The sequence below is a fragment of the Myxine glutinosa genome, chromosome 10 (assembly GCF_964187855.1).
Source record: "Myxine glutinosa chromosome 10, kmMyxGlut1.1, whole genome shotgun sequence".
Lineage (NCBI taxonomy): Eukaryota > Metazoa > Chordata > Myxini > Myxiniformes > Myxinidae > Myxine > Myxine glutinosa.
This window is the reverse complement of record NC_136270.1, coordinates 102138823-102157300: the sequence shown is the minus strand read 5'-3', so window position 1 is coordinate 102157300 and position 18478 is coordinate 102138823. Positions and strand designations below refer to the sequence as shown.

The 18478-nt window shown below is 45.2% G+C and overlaps 1 protein-coding gene across 1 annotated transcript in view; it reads left to right on the top strand.

The window, feature by feature from the left end:
• Window positions 1-18478, top strand: part of LOC137433891 (serine/threonine-protein kinase tousled-like 2) — a gene marked incomplete in the record, with an annotated part of 278139 nt that overhangs the window by 132045 nt on the left and 127616 nt on the right. The window contains 2 exon segments of the mRNA XM_078785945.1: window positions 6706-6798; window positions 13905-14015. Coding sequence (XP_078642071.1) covers window positions 6706-6798; window positions 13905-14015 — 204 coding nt within the window.

Here is an 18478-nt window from a genome sequence, read left to right as displayed (position 1 = left end):
TATCGTTCTCACTCTCTGTGTCACACTCCGTACACTCCGACGTGCATTCCCGCTCGCACTCGGTTTTCCTCCCACACTTTATAACACACTCACTTGCCGACGCACACTTTTTCCTTACACACGCGCCATTTTTTCTCACACCACGCACCCCGGACCTCCCACAAACGCCCGGGTGCCATGTCGACCCCAATCGCGCGACAATTCTTTTCGCGCCAAACACTCTGCCGAAAAACCTCTTAGCACCATACACAGCCCGTCTCACCTTCAGGGTTCCTCTTCTTCGCTCCTCGCGCACCTGCAAATCTTTATAAGGATTAGCAAGTACGGCATCAGGATGTGAATTTAGACTTTGTGCACAATCCATTTCTCCCTGATTTCATTCCTATCTCTGCCGTCTCTTCCATTTCAATTCCAACTACTTTTTGCACAATCCATTTCTCCCTGATTTCATTCCTATCTCTGCCGTCGCTTCCATTTTAATTCCAACTACTTTTTCTTTATTCACCTCGACGACCGCTGGCTTTATTAAAATTCCCTCTTCTACCTCAGCGGTCGCCGGCTTCCCCAAACCCCGGGTCGCGATCTCTATACCCGTCAATTTAACCGCGCTTTGCTCCGCCTCGCTCAACCAGCGCTTCTCAACCCGCTTTACTGCGTCATGCGCCGATGTGCCCCTCCTGCTCAACATGCGCCCCATGGTGTCCCCACATTTTTGTGCGCTCTCCCCACATTTTTGTATGCGATCACCCATTCTGTCCCCAACTTTACCGATTTGCTCCAATTTGCTTCCCAACCCCCCTAATTTGCTTTTCCAATCATTTCCCATTTCCCCGATTTGATTTTCTAATCCCCCAATTTGATTTCCCAATTGCTCACTATTCCTTTCCATCATTTGTTCCATTTCTCTGCTGGATTTTTCAGCCATTTTTGCCATAAACCCCATCATCTGCGCCATGAAGAGGTCCAATTTCACCAGTGCCGCGGGCTCGGCTGCTTCAGCCACGTGTGAGGCGCCGCCATTTTGTGCGCCTGAAACCTTGTGCGCGAGGCCGCCATCTTGTGCGCCTGAAACCTCCGCTACCCAATGCGTATTGCTTTCCTCCCGCATTACTCCCACCTCTTTGTGGTCCTGGGCTGCTTCTAACTCCTCTTCTAACTCCCCTACCGGCATCCGGTCGCCTTGATTATCCATGGCATGACTTAAATTTAGATGTTATTACAATTTCGGCCGCTCGTAATTTTGAGTGCGTTAAGCGCACTTCGGGTCCGAATCTCACTCCCCGACACCAATTGTTACGGATCTGGGAAGACGGCGCTCCCCTTGCCAAGGGGGGTTAACCCCTTGTCCTTTATACTGGCCGTCGCCGACCCTGAGGGTATGACGTCACGCCCGGTCAGCGCTGGGTAGGGTATTAGGCCTATCCGTCCGATGACCTAAGTACCGGCGCCTTCCGGGACGCAAGGAAACACCCCCCGCCCGTGCCGCAGTGTAATTTGATTGGTTGCGCCGAGCGAAGCGAACTGCGGCGCGAGCCATTTAACAATCACGAACCCGATTGCGGAGCTTTGGCCGAAATCGCACCACAGGAACTCAATTGGGAAATCACTAAAGCGATCGGATGTGAATGAAAGAAGGCAAAGGTAAGGAAGAACAAATATTTATTATTACTATACAAAACTAAAGGAGAAGAAAGGAAATAAAGTAATTTACAGGCAGATAGACACAGTGCAACTTAACTATACAGGCTTACTTATACCCAGGGACAAGACACACAAAACAAACTCACGTACACTAATGGGGAATTTAAAGGCAGGAATCACTGGAGGGAGGAGAAGGTCCAAGCCGATGGCAGGGCAGGAAGGTCCGGGCAAATGCACACCGTCGAGGTTCACGTTCCGGGCTCGAAGTGAACAGCAGCCGGCAGCTCTGCGCCTCCACAACCGGCGACAATAGGGCCCTAGAGGGTATCGGTCTATTGCCGCAATATGAGCACCCCCTCACGTCTCTTTCTCTCTTGTCTGCTTCAGCTGGGTCACGCATCTGCTGCGAAAAGGCTTGCGTGCGCGCTTATATTGCGCATGGCGCGATCATCCGCCAACTCCTATGCCACGCCTCCGGTTTTTTGCTCACCTCGGCGCTGATTGGTGGGCAAGGGCTCTTTGGCTCCACCTTTGATGACGAGGTGGTGCCACGCCTGTGATCCGGCGGCTCCTGCCCCTTCCTTGGCCTCGTGTGCGATGGAGTCTTGGGGTGAAAATGATGGTAATGAAAACCGCCCAATGCAACGGCGGCCAACGCCGCCGAAAATAGCCCAACTGTCACTTGCACTTTGAGAAGACGATTTGGGGGAAACCTAAAAGGGGAACTATCTTATTTGATTCGGTGTAACGCCAGATGAACTAGTGGAAACAGAGCCTTACCTGAGACATGTAATAACGATATAACTATTGAGAAGGTCCTATGGTTCTCTACGTGTGTGCGATGGACTAACTAAGGGACGACCTTTGATCTTTACAATTAATGGAGGTATTTACAAGGAATTATTACATTATTTACAGAGGGTGATATTTAAAAACAATCACCAAAGTGCAGGATTCTCAAATCCGCAACAGTATGTGTGTATATATATATATATATGTATATATATATATATATATATATGTGTGTGTGTGTGTGTGTGTGTGTGTGTGTGTGTGTGTGTGTGTGTGTGTGTGTGTGTGTGTGTGTGTGTGTGTGTGTGTGTGTGTGTGTGTGTGTGTGTGTGTGTGTGTATATATGTATATATGTATATATGTATGTATATAATGTATATATATATATACTTATATATTTATATATATATATTGTCGTGCGAATCCCTCGAGGTTAACACCAGGGTCCGCGGAAGACCAGAACGGCTTTAACAGAGGCGACGATCAAACACGGATTTTGCTCTCTTGAGGGAGGGGAAGAAGAAGGGAAGAGGAAGAAGCGGGAGCGCTTACCTAGAGCGATCCGACAGCAGCTCCGATCCTGCAGGAAATTAATGAACTCGAACAAAACAAGATTTAATGTACAAAAATAATGATTTATTTGATGGAACCCGCAACAATGAAACGCGACGATGAATAATTAATGAGCCTAGATTGGGATCCCACACACCTCACCTCAGAAACGAGACAGGGGCAAATGAATTACGAAAAGAAATGTCTTGTCGTGTACTTGTAAAATGTTCTGTGGGTGTGGCCTTATCTGTCTGTCGTTCAATGCGGCCCCGTCTGGCTCCAAGCTCCGAGTCGTTCGCACACGAGGCCCCAGCACCACTCCAAGCTCCAAAAGCTCCAAGCACCACGCAGATGGCGAACCTACGACCACCAGGACCTCTCAAGACCAAGAAGGGAAGCACAGAGACAAGAGACAAGCGAGGAAGCCCAGAGCGAAGAGGAAGAGCGTCGTGCCGTGCCAAGAGACCAGCGAAGACCCAAAATGTCATGCGGCGCGCCCTTTTATCACCTTCATCCACTCTCCTCCAATGTTCTGTTTGCTGGCACCCTCTCATTGGCCTAGTGTCTCCTGCACTGGTATTGCTCGCTCCTCTCCCTGCCCAGTCAACAATCCCCCTGGGCATGGCTCCCAGCCTGCCACGAGGCTGGTTGCTAGGCCCCATCATCGGTTCCCCGGCCTGGCTTTCTGCCTGTTTTCCAAAGTCGTTGTGGTGAGGGAGGGGAATTAATTAATGTTGCACTAAGGGCCTACCTAAGTGTTTATATGGGTATGCATTGCCATAAGGGACAAAGGAATGATTACCAGGTCTGACACACAAGGGGTGTTATCTTATTCCCGACACTATTTAACACCCGAACATCCTTGTATGTTCACAGGTATACTCTTATCCCGACAAACCGCCTAAAAACACAGAACTTATTACAAGGTAGATTCCCTATCGCGACAGTCGAATACCTACCTATACAGATCTACCTGGCTCGAGATATTCCTTTACCCCCCGACATAACAATATGTACTAGATATATACAAAATCTGACAATACTTTACTTTTTACACATATTTTCCTTTGTTTTTTGTATGGATAACCTTCAGCACCCATCTATTTTATATATATATATATATATATATATATATATATATATATATATATATATATATATATGGGCATATCCACAGTAGAGTGCGACCATTGTGTGACACAGGTCAATAAAATTGAAAATGCATCAGCAGTATCTGTACATGCTTTATATGAAATTAGGACCTATACTGTTAATAAATTTTATTGTGTTAAGATAGTGGCTATGCTGTGTGTGGGTAAGGAAGGTTTTTTTTCAACACAACACATAGAGATAACGTATGGGACATTGACATTTATTATGTGTTCATTTTTTATGAATACTGCAGAAGTTGAGGTTATTGACCATGTCTGGAAAAAGCTATTCAAGTCAACTATTAATTACCATGAAAACATGTTGATTTGAGAAAAAGCTGGTCTGTCCATGACACTTTCTCCTCAAAAGGACGGTAACGAACGGTACATTTGACAGTCAGATATATTCGGACCTATATATATATATATATATATATATATAAGTTCAAAACACACCTGGTCACAAGTGTGCCGCACTGACCGGGTCCTCAGTCGAGGTCCTCAGCATCATCCCGTTTTGGCCCTTCAACCTCGATACGGTCAGCTAAGGTGGGCCAGCAGGGGCATGTACACATCCACATGCAGCAACTGCATCTGGATGCGTACATACCCCCACCCCCAGCCAGTGCGAACAACAACAACGACAACAACAACACCACCTCCACATCCAGAATCCACAACACCAAACAAACATGGTGGAATACTCAAACACCCACCTTTATACCCTTCACCACTCACCAACAAAACACACCAGATCATTCATACACACACAAACACACCCATACACACACATACATACAGAACACCAACCAAACAACCACCTACACTTACATCATACACCACACAACACACAAAAACACACTCATGCAAAAATTAATTCATGCAAAAACACACACCCTCACCCACTCACTCATATACACAAAATAAGAAGTAATAATAGTAACAAAAAAATAATAAATAAATAAATAAATATATATATATATATATATTTACATACATACATATATATATTTACATACATACATATATTTACATACATACATATATACATATATCTGCTTGATTGTGGGAAAATCTGACCCGAATTTCGGCTGTGGCTGATATTCCTATGGTATAGTGTCCCTGGTGTTGTCCCTTCAAAGTCCCTGGTGTTGGGCTAGCGGCTAGGGTGCCGGCTTAGGATCCTAGGATCCTGGGTTCGAATCCCGGTCAATCGCTGAATTAACGCCAGGGGGGTTGACTCAGCCTGTCATCCTTCCGAGGTCGGCTAATTGAGTACCAGTTCACTGGTAATTCCCTGCTTGTCGTTAAAGGCGGCAAAAAGGGTTGGCGTCAGGAAGGGCATCCGGCCGTAAAACATTGCTCCAAAAAGGGGACCGAAAAACAACAACCACAGTTCCCGAAAAAGGCCAACCCCCGCTTGCGGGGAAAAATGGCCTCTAAAGGTGGTATAGTGAGGTTCACTATGTTTTTTCGTTCAAAATTTTGGTAGATTAGCAAAACTATACATTTTTGGAATATTCAGAGCATGAGGAATCCAAAAATTAATGTTTACATTTGCGTAGACACCTTTGCGAAAATGACACTCAGGACAGTGATGAAGATCTGTAAAAGCATATTCCTGAACGGTATAGACCTCGTAGATCCTGTGTATAGGACTTATAGTTCAATCTGATACTACCTATAACTTCCTATAACAACCTATAACTTCAAAGGACTTGCAATATCATGTATTATGTAATACAGTTATATCACAAATATAAAGACAATGGTTTTCAATTACCTTTGTTTGTTGCTTTTCTATAATCCTGAGCACTATTTTGAGGCCTTTATTGGATTCCTTGACCCAGAAAACATAGGATTAGCATATTTAATTAAGTCTCTAGGTTGACTAGAAGCCGAGATCGTGCAAAATATGTGTTTTATGGCGGCCATTTTCAAAATCCAAAATGGCGGCCATGCAGGTGTCTGTGCAAATGCCAACATTGATTTTCAGATTCTCCATGCTCTGAAGATTCCAAAAATGTACAGGTTTGCTCATCCCAAAATTTTGAAAGAAATTATATTTGTTAACATAGTGAACCTGACTATCCTCATCACTGTCCTGAGTGTCATTTTCGCAAAGGTGTCTACGCAAATGTAAACATTAATTTTTGGATTCCTCATGCTCTGAATATTCCAAAAATGTATAGTTTTGCTAATCTACCAAAATTTTGAACGAAATTATATTTGTTAACATAGTGAACCTGACTCACATACTGGTTCTCAAAAACTGGATGTGCTAGTTATAATTGGATATCATAATCGAAATCGACAGGTTCATGTTGGTTAGAATTACCTCAAAATGTACTAGAACCATAAAACTTTAAAAAATTTGTTGACCAGTGTAATTGGTCTTTCAAGCTGAGGAATTTTGCTTGACTTTGAGTTCATCTTCAGGAATCTCTTCCTTGCACCGAATGGTTATACTGTGCTTGTTTAAGGCAATGAGAATCCTATATGTTCGTGAGTATGTGGAAAGTTGCAAAACATGTTGATCAGTGCAGGTTGTTTGCTCTGCTCCCATCAGACTGATATGACGATGGAAAATATAAAGGCTTTGGAGAGCAGCAAAAGTTCTGATCTGGAGAAAAAGGAGGGTCGAATAGATGACCTCTTACGGGTAAGATTTGAAACGTTTTCCTTGGTTCTCACATCTTTCTGGTGTTTTTCTATGAAAAATCCTTCGTTATTGAAATGAAGCATGTTGATTTGTGGGTCTCAGGTTTGTGATGAAGGAATAGAGAATTGCTTTTTTAATTTTTAATTTTTGCACTCCATAATTTTTTAAAAATAATTATTTCCATTGTATTTTTTCATTTGTCTTTGTTATTGTTCACAAATTTGAGATTACCTGTATTGCACGTGTTACACAGATGTATGCCATGCTTTTTTGTAACCACTTATTGGAGTGCAAGAGAGTGAGATTGAGACTTTTCCCTCTTTATTAAATGAGAACAATACGAAGAGGAGAATAATCAGTGAAAATTTCCAGAGATAAGATAACTTAGGGTGACACACACACACACACACACACACACACATCGACACACACACACACACACACACACACACACACACACACACACACACACACACACACACATCGACACACACACACACACACACACACACACACACACACACATCGACACATCGACACATCGCCACACACACACACACATCGACACACCCACAAAAACGGAAACACAGAGATAGGGAGAGGGGAGGAAAGAAGGATAGAGGGGAGGAAAGAGGAAGAGAGGAGGGAGGGGAGGAAGAGAGGAGGGAGGGAGGAAGAGGAGAAGCAGAGAGGAGGAGAAAAGGGGCAGAGAGGAGGAGAGAGGCAGAGAGGAGGAGAGAGGCAGAGAGGAGGAGAGAGGCAGAGAGGAGGACACAGGCAGAGAGGCAGAAAGGAGGAGAGAGGAGGAGGAGGAGAGAGGAGGATGAGGAGAGAGGCAGAGAGGAGGAGGAGGAGAGAGGCAGAGAGGAGGAGGAGGAGAGAGGAGGAGGAGAGAGGCAGAGAGGAGGAGGAGGAGAGAGGCAGAGAGGAGGAGAGAGGCAGAGAGGAGGAGGAGGAGAGAGGCGGAGGGAGAGAATAGGAGAGTGAAAGAGAGGAGAAGGAGGAGAGCGAGAGAGGGTGAGGGAGAGAGAGGAACAGGCATACACGTGGACAGACAGACATGGAGATGAAGATTATGATGTTGCAAATGAAAAGGAAAACGAAATACTGCATTGGAGTATCAGAAGGAACGAGAAGAGGCAAAGAGCAAAGATGGAGTCATTAGAAGGAACCTGGATAGGATTGGGGTTTCAGCCGCTACTCCGGTTGTTTTTGCGTATGCAGGATGGAAGAGTTGCGAGGCGTTTAATTAAATGAAACGCACGGGTTTATTCTGAAACCACATAACACGCAAACACGACAATAAAATTGCAACAACAACGAAACGACAACAACAACGAAACAACAACAACATGCATTTTAAGGCCATTTTCCCTGCTAGAGCGGGGGTTAGCCTTGCGGTCCCCATGACGATCTTCTCCATTTTGCCTTATTTTCTGCATCTCTCCTTGTTAACCCCCTTGCCGCATTTCTTCTTCCACCATCTTCAGCAAAGTCTTTCTCGGTCTTCCCCGTCCTCTACTTCCTTCTACATTCATTTCCATCACTCTTCTCAACCAGTCACTTTCATCCTTCCTCAACACATGACCAAACCATCTCAACCTGTTCCTCTTCACAGCATCAATCACAGGCTCTATTCCCATCATCTTTCGCATTTCATCATTTGTCTTCCTCTCTCTCAATGATACTCCGCACATCCACCTAACCATTCGCATTTCCACCCTTTCCAGCCTTCGTTGCTGCTCTACATTCATGACCCGTCTCGCTCCCATAAATCATAACACTTCTCACACATGCAGCATACACCTTTCCCTTCAGCTTCAACGACACTCCCCCCCTCATCAGCACGCCACTCAGTTCCCGAAACTTCTTCCATGCACATCTCACTCTAGCAACCGTTGCCGAGTCGGATCCACCTTCTCCATTCAGCATGTCTCTGAGGTAGCAAAATGTTTTCACACCTTCCAGTTGCACGCCGTCTCCAAGATCCAACTCGACATTTCCTCCATCTGCAGCTCCCTCTGTGCACACCTTACATTTGAATGTAGCTGCCACACTGGTTAATGACCCTCTCAGACCACTACATTTTTGATGAACCCACTCAGCGCACATTGTACATTGAATGGAGTTCACTCCGACACCCTTCCTGCACACAGCACATGGCCACTTCCCAGTTCTTTCCACCTCACCACATGCTTTACCACTTGCCATCACCTTCGTCTTTCCTATATTCACCTTCAGACCTTTTGTCTCCGTACATTCCTTCCACTTGTTCATCTTTTCCTTCAGTCCATCCATACTTTCCGCAATCAACACCAAATCATCTGCATACAACAACTCCCACGTTAAACCCTCCTTTACGCTCTGAGCCAGCACCTCCATCACAGCTACAAATAGTAGTGGACTTAGTACCGACCCCTGATGCACTCCCACCTTCACCTCAAACTCACCACTGTTCCCGTCCTTTGTCTTTGCAGTTGTGCGCGCTCTTTTGTACATTGCCATCACTACTCTGATCAACCATTCCTCCACTTCTAACTTCCTCAATGCCCATGTCAATGCTTCGTGTGGAAGTCTATCGAATGCTTTCTCCAGATCAACAAACCCAAGAAACAACTTCTTCCTCTTCTCCATGTTCTTCTCCTGCAACTGCCTCACAATAAAGAGCGCTTCTGTCGTTCCTCTTCCTGGCATAAATCCAAACTGCATTTCATCGATCTTCACCTTCTTCCTTATCCTCCTCTCCAACACCCTTTCCAATACCTTCATTCCATGCTCCAATAACTTTATCGCTCGGTACGAACCACACTCCAGAGGGTCACCTTTCCCCTTGTATAGAGGGACGAGGGTACTCAGTTCCCAATCCACTGGAATGCGGCCTTCTTTCACCACCAGATTACAGATCTCTGTCATTCTCTTCACACCCCAACTTCCTGCTGCCTTCAACATATCTCCCACAACTCCCGTCGGCCCTCCCACTTTTCTACTCTTCATTGCTTTTATCGGTTTTTTTTTTTTTTTTTTTTTTTTTTATTGCTTTTATCGCTTCCTCAACTTCCTTCTCAGTTGTCTTCTCTGCCGGTCCTAAAACTGGGTTACCCTCTATGTTGCCGTCCCATTCATTCTCTGTATTCAACAGCATTTCCATATATCTTTTCCATCTTCCTTTAATTCCATCTGGGTCCACAACGATTTGTCCCACTTCATCCGTCAAGCACCTCACCCCCTTCACATCACACCTCTTTTTTTTCTCTATCTGCTTTGCAATCCTGAATACCGCTCTGACACTCTTCCTAATCCAAGCGTTCTCCGAACATTTTCCAAAATGCCTCCTGCACCTTTGCTACGTCTTTCTTTGCAGCCTTCTTGGCTGCTTTATAACTTTAATGCTCTGCTTTTTCTGCTCCCGTACCCTTCGCCTTCTGCCACTCCTTGAACTTTTTCCTCTTCTCGTCAATCCTCTTTCCAACTTCATCATCCCACCACCATGTTTCCGAGTGCCTCGGTGGTCCTTTTGTCCATCCACATACCTCACCAACGGTTCCCAACAGACTATCTTTCATTGACATCCAACCACGTTCAAGCTCAACCACATCATCCTTTACCCTACTCAGCCTCTCTTTTAATGCCTCCCTTACTGTCACCTCTTTCAACCTCCACACCTTCATTCTCGGTTGGTACTTCACCCGCCGAGCTCTCTTCGCACCTTTCACCCTTATGTCGCAGACAACCAAGTGGTGCTGTGAAACAGCCTCCTCCCCCGGGATCACCTTTGTGTCCCGGAGGTACCCCCTATCTCGCCTACGCACCATCAGGTAGTCAACGGTTGTCGTAGACCCACCTGACGTGTATGTAACAAGCTTATTATCCCCTTTCTGGAACTGAGTATTACAAATCAACAAATCAGCTCCATCAGCAAATAAAATTGCAACAATTATGATTTAATAACAAAATACGGTGCGGATGAAAATAAATGCTGAGGTAAAATAAATTTTATTTTGAGGTACCTCCACACAGTCACGAATACAACACAGGTGGAGAAATACAATAAAAATACAATCCCTTTGCCAGCACTTAGCTTTGGCCCACTGAGTCTTTTTGGAGGTTGGCAGCCGTCGAAACCCGAAGCCCCACATGCGGGAGCTCAGCAAAAGATGGCGATGGCGATTGCGACGAAGGCGCCCAGAGCCGTGAGGCAAGTGGTGAAGACGGTCCTCTTTCTTTTATTCTTTTATTGTTGCCACTGTGAGGGAAGGAGAGCACAGCCCCCATCTCCCCCGAAGAGCACCACAGTCAAACCCTCCTCCCGGTCGGTGCAGAAAAAACGCTCTCCCTCCAACACCAAACATGTGCAGCCTTCTTGTCAGACCCTGCAGAAGAAGCACACTCCTCTTCCACCCCGCGAGAGCCAATCACATCCCTCGGGGCATGGCCCGCCAGCCTTCCTCTCCGCCCACTGATCCTCCACCTCTTCTGGGCAGGTCTTTTGCCGTATTAGGTCCATGGGGGTGGGCTTCGTTCGGCCGACTCCTGCTTGGCTTGGCTAGTGGTTGTTTTACATGGCTGGCCGTGTCAGCAAAAACGATCGGGAAAATTAGAGGGTGTGATGCACAGGGGAAAACTAACCTTAACCCCTACTAGTAATTAACACAGCATCATCCCTCATATGATGCACATTTAAACAACCTTGAGCTACATTTTCCCTACTTGTGTACATTGAAATGCGCCTACACGTTACACGGCCCATGCTATTTCTTATACAATTCTACCTTTCCTACGGTATTCTTTTGCCTACCCCCATAAATGTAACAATATGTACATACACATATACACACACTTTCTAGTTTTCAACTTGAATCGATGGCATCATTTTCAAAGTACATGCATCCAGCATGCTTTAAGACGGCGGTCAATTTAGCTTCTATAGAACATGAAGGTGCACAACTACCCCTACACAACTACCATGCATTTCCTTGCATTAGGAATGTTTTGCATAAAATCTCATGACACTTCAATCCTAAATGTTAGTGATATCCATGGACACAACAGAATTCTTAATTATTTAACTTTGAATTTTTTTTTCTTCATTTTGCTCCAATAAAATGTCAGATATATTCAAGTCATGGTATATGAAATGTGTGTGTTTAAGTGTATAATGAGCCCGAAAATGCTACTTTAAGGTGCAAGTAAATACCTTGTGGAACAACCTTGTTATTTTGGATCGTTCCTTGAAGAGGAAAAGACGATTATTGTGCAGTAGTGCTTAGTGTTCTGTTGTTTGGAGTTGGGACTAAGATAAATGAGAGAAATCTGTAAGCTTAATCGCTGCCTGGCACATGGAACGAAGATGGGATGGAGAGACATTGTGACAAGACCTGCAGGAGTTAAATGTGACTGAATGCAGCTTTTTCCATGCAGCTCAGAAAAGAGATTATTGGAGAGCATAATGCAAGGAGGGTTAGATGCCTGTAGCAAGTAGAGAGTGGAGATTAAGATCGCAAACTGCGATGCCACTATTCGTGCTGTCACCAGACAAGAACTGACAGCAAGTGCTATTGCCAATTTCACATGCGATACACGTCAGAGATCCTTCAGAAGAAGATAGGATATTGCAAGACGAATGCCTGAAAACGAGCCAAAGACGAGAGAAGCACATCAATTAGCTCATTCTGCCATTATGTGGCAGAAAGGCATCATCCATCGGATGCGTGCGCATGCAAGATTTATCAAAGCCTTTTATATTGTCAATTTGAAACCATTACCCAGGGATAATGTTTATCATCATAATCCTTCACCATATTTATGTTCTGCATGGACCTTAACATGGAGTTTATTTGCCTTGTTGTTTCTTGTACAAAATATTGCATTTTTACGGTGTAGCCCGTAGGGCAATGCCGTCTAGACCAGCGTTTGTCTGTCCGTATGTCCCCACAAACATTCACCAATCAAAGCTGAGGTTCTGGTCACATGACAGAGGGGACAGCATTTTGTAACCATTACAGTTGCATATTTTACGAAAAGGAAATATAATAACTTTCTGTGGAATGTTTTGGGTTCCCAGCAGGTGTCGTAAGGTAGGTAGGAAGTTTCAGAAATTCCTCAATACAATTATGATTTTGAAATGCGATCGACACGGACTTTGAATTCTGAATCTGGAAGTGAACATATGACGACGGTTCACTGGTTTCATAATATCTCACTACAATCGTGATTTATCATTATATTTTGATATATTGATACCATAGTATTAATTTGTGATTGAAAGGATGAATGATGCTGCTTGGGATGAGATTATTGAGATATTGAGTTTAAAGCAGAATGAGGGAATGACGTAAGGTTTCCATCCATGCCATTCGTGGATTCCCCATTTGCAGTTTTGCCATTGACTGGATATAGCAATATTCATACTGGGTACGTATCTTGTCCAAGGCCTTCACAAACCTGCTGTCAATGTCTGACGTTTGACTGAAGATGGCACAGGAATGTTTAATTTACTGGTTCATCGTTTAGATTCACCGTTTTTTTTACCCAAGTCATTCACAAACCGGCTGTCCATGCCTGAAGTCTAAAAATATAATACTTACATTATTTGCTAACTGGTATGCCCACCCAGGTCATGCTTTCCGCTTCAACAACCTCGGCCACACCATTGTTGGATTGTCGGTCTTATTTTACCTTTTCCGCGTATAAGAATTTGATGTTTGCTGTTTCCAGCATTCACATTGCTTCTCCATAACGTTTCGAAATTAATATAATAATACAATTTATTGTGCAGAAGTTTAACCTACATTGCACTAAAACTCATTCTAGAGCTTTTTCTGCCGAGGTAATTTGATTTATTTATCTGTTTCATTTTGTGATGTGTGACATCCTTCTAGTGATGTGATTGATACAGCTTGCTAAATCCTCTTAGTCTCATCCTTCTATTTTGCGTCAGACTACCAGAATATTATGAATATACCTTTATGGTAATTGGTGTCACAGTGCCGTGTTAACAAGGTGGCATGAATTGGTGTTAACTGTTTTGGATCAAACATTGTGTCTGTTCATTGACGTAGATACTAGTGTGGGTGTTTGAGGGGATACTGTTTGAATGTTTGGTGCAGACAAACTGTGAGTTACGGCGACAGATCGAGGAGCAGCAGAGAATGATGGAGCGGTTCAAGGAGCGTCTCAACAAGTGTGTGACTATGAGTAAGAAGCTCCTAGTGCAGAAGGTAAGTGGTCCATTGGCACCTGAATGTACGAGTACTTGTTACTAAGATTGTTGCCTCACAATTTAATGATAGTGATAATGCAGTCACAAATCTTGTGAAAGCACTGTGCTTAAATATAGGTTTAAATTTTCGTTTTAAAAAAAAGTATCGAAGTTCTGTCATTGTTAATCATTGACTTTTTATGTCAGAGCCATGGACTTGTTGATTATCTGTCTTATTTTTCACATACACATACCACAGAATAACTTTTGGATTGGTATCGTCAATGTCAAAATTGATGACCATAGTGAGAATTTTTTTTTGCCAAATGCCCATTGCCAAGTTAACTTGGCCTGACCCTCTCGGACAGGTTCAGATAAGTCTTTTTATATTGTAAAGCATTGGGATCCACTTGGCACAATGGCAGAGGAGAGGAGGACTTTCCTTTAACCATTACTGACCGACAAAGGGTTTTGTGCAGTTATAATGTAAATTTACAAAATATTATTTCAATACTGGTGCTGGACAGGAGTTTTTGTTTTAAGGCTATTTATTGACTAAACCAACCACACATTAGGGTTATTTATCCATGTGGATCATGGGCAATATGCCTCAATGTAATTGGAGCTTGACCCACTCATTTGCTTCGGGTTAGTTTCACAATACGTGACTCTCAAAATACGTGACTTTCAAAGTGACGTAATCCTCACCAGAATGCTTGACGCGCATGCGCAGAAAGTAGTTCAAATATCAGTCACTATCATGGCCAACTATCAGCTTCAACTTCCTAGCTCAAAATGTGCCTGAGATATTGCCCAGATGAGAAAGAAAATAAATAAGTACTTAATAAATGGATAATATAATTAATCAATTAATTGATAAATCCAAAAAAAAAAAATACAATTTTTGCCAAAGCACGTGCTCGCTATTGTGCCCAAATGTCAGCTTCCCAGCTCAAAGGATTTTTTTTTTTTGTATGCCAAGTCAAGACTCATGTAAGAGCTAACACAGGGAACCTATAATAAAGGGAGGGGGGGAGAGAGAGGGAAGCACAATAGGTAGGGTACAGTGACTTCTGGAGATCTGTGGAAGGGAGAGGGCTTGGGCCAGGTACACAGGATAAATAAGATTGTACAGTGGATAAACAAGATGGACACTACAAGGACTTTCAGGAAATAAATTGGAATTTGAAGGAAGTGGATTTTGGGTGGATTAACGGGGGTAGAAAAGATCAAGGTTTTGAATGGGGGAAGATAAGAGATGGTGGTGAACAGCTGTTTTGAAGGCCTGGGGTGTGGGAGTGGGATTGAAGAGAGTGTGGGAGTTTGTTCCAGAGGTGGGAAAAAAAAGGAATGAAAGGGTGAAGGTGAGCAGAGAGTCATGATTTTTGTTGTTGCACCGGAAGGGGGCTGCTGGCAGATCTTGTGCGTCCTGCAGGAACATTTGGAGAACAGCACAAACATGGCAGGGGGCGCTAGGCTGGAGAGGAGTCGGTAGAAGACAGAAAGACCGCCAACCTGCCTGCGATGAGAGAGTGAAAGGCTGAGATATCGCCCAGATGCAAAAACAAACAAACAAGAAATATGTCGTGCATAGCACGATACTTTCGAAATCCCGAAAATTAGTTGTTGACCTTTGGCCTATGTTGACCTCAAAAATAATTGGTGGTTGAATTCAGTCTGATGTGCAAATCCTTTTTAATTTGAAGTCAATCAGATGAACATTGAGGATTTTAGAAACTCCACCCAAGTTGTTGACCTTTGGCCTCAGTTGACCTTTTGACCTCAATCAATAGGCCTCTTCCTTATGACCAACTCTACCATTTGGTGAAGTTTCATAAAGATTGGTTTAAAATTGGGACATGTAGGCGATTGACAAACAGGCAGACAGACAGGCAGACAAAATGACATGCAAGACCAACCAATATGCTTGAAATATCTTCGATTTTTGCAAGTAACGAACGGAGTGAATACTGAGTACTCCCTTTCTGCGCACGTCATCAGCACCCTTCCATCCCTGCAATGACATCATGCAGCCTCTGAAGATTGAATAGGGAGGGAGCGGTGTGTAAAGCAAAATACAAAGCAACACTGTTATGGTTTTTACATTATTGCTTTCATCATTATCTATTGATCTACTGATTGTCATTAAGCAAATTAGTGATTTGTACTGGGTTAGCACAGGTTAGGTTATTGTATTTGATGACTAGTAGATCACCAGGTCCAGCACATAACCCACATCTTCTGAAGAATGGACAAATTATTTTTTCAGATCTTTGGCAGGGGGAAAGGAAAGGTCACTTGGCAGAGCATGTCAAGTGATTTTCACGTTCCCTCCCCTTTTTCCATGTCAACAAGATTGCTCCAATAGACATTTTCATGTTGACTCCAATTTTTCAATTAGTGTACAGGTACAACTCCGCTTTCGCTTCCGCTCAAGAGTTTCGCCTCCGCTTCCGCTCGAGCAAGGAGGCTTGCTTCGATCTCTCCACAGCATCGAAGTCCTTTCCAAGGGTGTGGTGCTGACCGGGCCGCCGTGGTGTTCGCATTACAGCCCGACCGAATATCGTCGCTTCGTGGCTGCTTTCCGCCGCTGAAATCCAGCGCGGCTTGGGCGATTCTGCCCCTGTTTGGAGAACACCCAGCGAGGCCTTCATCGGGGCCGAGCAAGCAAGGCACCTGCCGAAATCCAGCGTGGATTTTTTTTCTTTTTTTTTCTTTTTTCTTTTGTATACTGAATCGAGGCTCGTGAAAGAGCTAACATTTACTTCACAGACAAATCAACCAGACAAACAAAATATATAAAAAGAGGGAGTGGAAAACAAGATGGGGAGAGAAGGGGAAGCACGCAAACACAACATTTGAGAGCAGGGAGATGTGTGGAAGGGAGAGGGCTTGGGGGGAGGAGGCGTGGGAAGGGGGGGGGGGGGGAGGAAGAAGTATAAAACACAAGGACACCAAGGACTTCCAGGACAGAAGTTGGTATTTCAAAAAAGTGAAACTGGGGTGAAATTAGCGGGGGTAGAAAAGATCAAGGTTTTGGATGGGGGAAGATAAGAGATGGTGGTGAACAGCTGTTTTAAAGACCTGGAGGGTGGAGTGGGATTGAAGAGAGTGAGGGAGTTTGTTCCAGAGGCGGGAGAAAAGAGGAGTGAAGGTGAGCAGAGAGTCTTGATTTTGGCAGTTTGACCATACGAGGGTTGCAGGCAGATCTTGTGTGACCTGTAGGAATATTTGAGGGACAGAGCCCAGAGAGAGCTGGGGGGGCAAGGCCAGAGAGGAGTCGGTAGAAGACGGAAAGACCACCAACCTGCCTGTGGTGAGTGAGTGAGAGGCCCTTGAAGTTAGCTTCATCGCGGGAGATTCCAATTTTGCTTGGGCGATTTTGCCCCTGTTTGGAGAACACCCAGCGAGGCCTTCATCGGGGCCGAGCGAGCAAGGTTCCGCTGCCGAAATCCAGCGCGGCTTGGGCGATTCTGCCCCTGTTTGGAGAACACCCAACGAGGCCTTCATCGGGGCCGAGCGAGCAAGGCTTCTGCTGCCGAAATCCAGCGCGGCTTGGGCGATTTTGCCCCTGTTTGGAGAACACCCAGCGAGGCCTTCATCGGGGCCAAGCGAGCAAGGGCGTGTCGGGACCTGGTTCGCGCCATTGACCGAGTGGTTCGCACCAACCGGAGCTGTTTTCGGATGACGTGCTGATGTCCTTGGACTTTGCGCCAGGCTTTGGGCCGACCGGGCCGACATGGTGTGGTGCTGACCGGGCTGCCGTGGTGTGGTGCTGACCGGGCCGACGTGGTGTGGTGCTGACCGGGCCGACGTGGTGTGGTGCTGACCGGGCCGACGTGGTGTGGTGCTGACCGGGCCGACGTGGTGTGGTGCTGACCGGGCCGACGTGGTGTGGTGCTGACCGGGCCGACGTGGTGTGGTGCTGAACGGGCCGACGTGGTGTGGTGCTGACCGGGCCGACGTGGTGTGGTGCTGACCGGGCCGACGTGGTGTGGTGCTGACCGGGCCGCCGTGGCGTGGTGCTGACGGGGCCCCCGCAGCCGTGATGCCCCCCACACCCCACAGAATTTCCATGTTTTAAACGTTTCTCAGTGTGTAGCCTGGATTAGAATAGGTACACCGCATCCCTGCGTGTCGTAAGAGACGACTAAGAGGGTTGGCGTCAGGAAGGGCATCCGGCCATAAAAACATTGCCTCAAACAGAGAACCATGACAATTACAACGACATATGGGCAGGGTACAGCCCGAAGTGGAGATCGGTTTCTGAGGTTTGGGACATGGAATGTAGGGACAATGACAGGGAGATCAGGAGAAGTGGTGGAAGTATTGGTCAGAAGAAGAGTGGACATATGTTGTGTGCAAGAGACGAGATGGAAGGGAAGTGGTGTCAGAATGGTGAAGGGTAGGCAGGGACAGAAATACAAGTTTGTGTGGCAAGGGTGCCTGGAGGGCATGAATGGTGTTGGTGTCCTGTTTTCT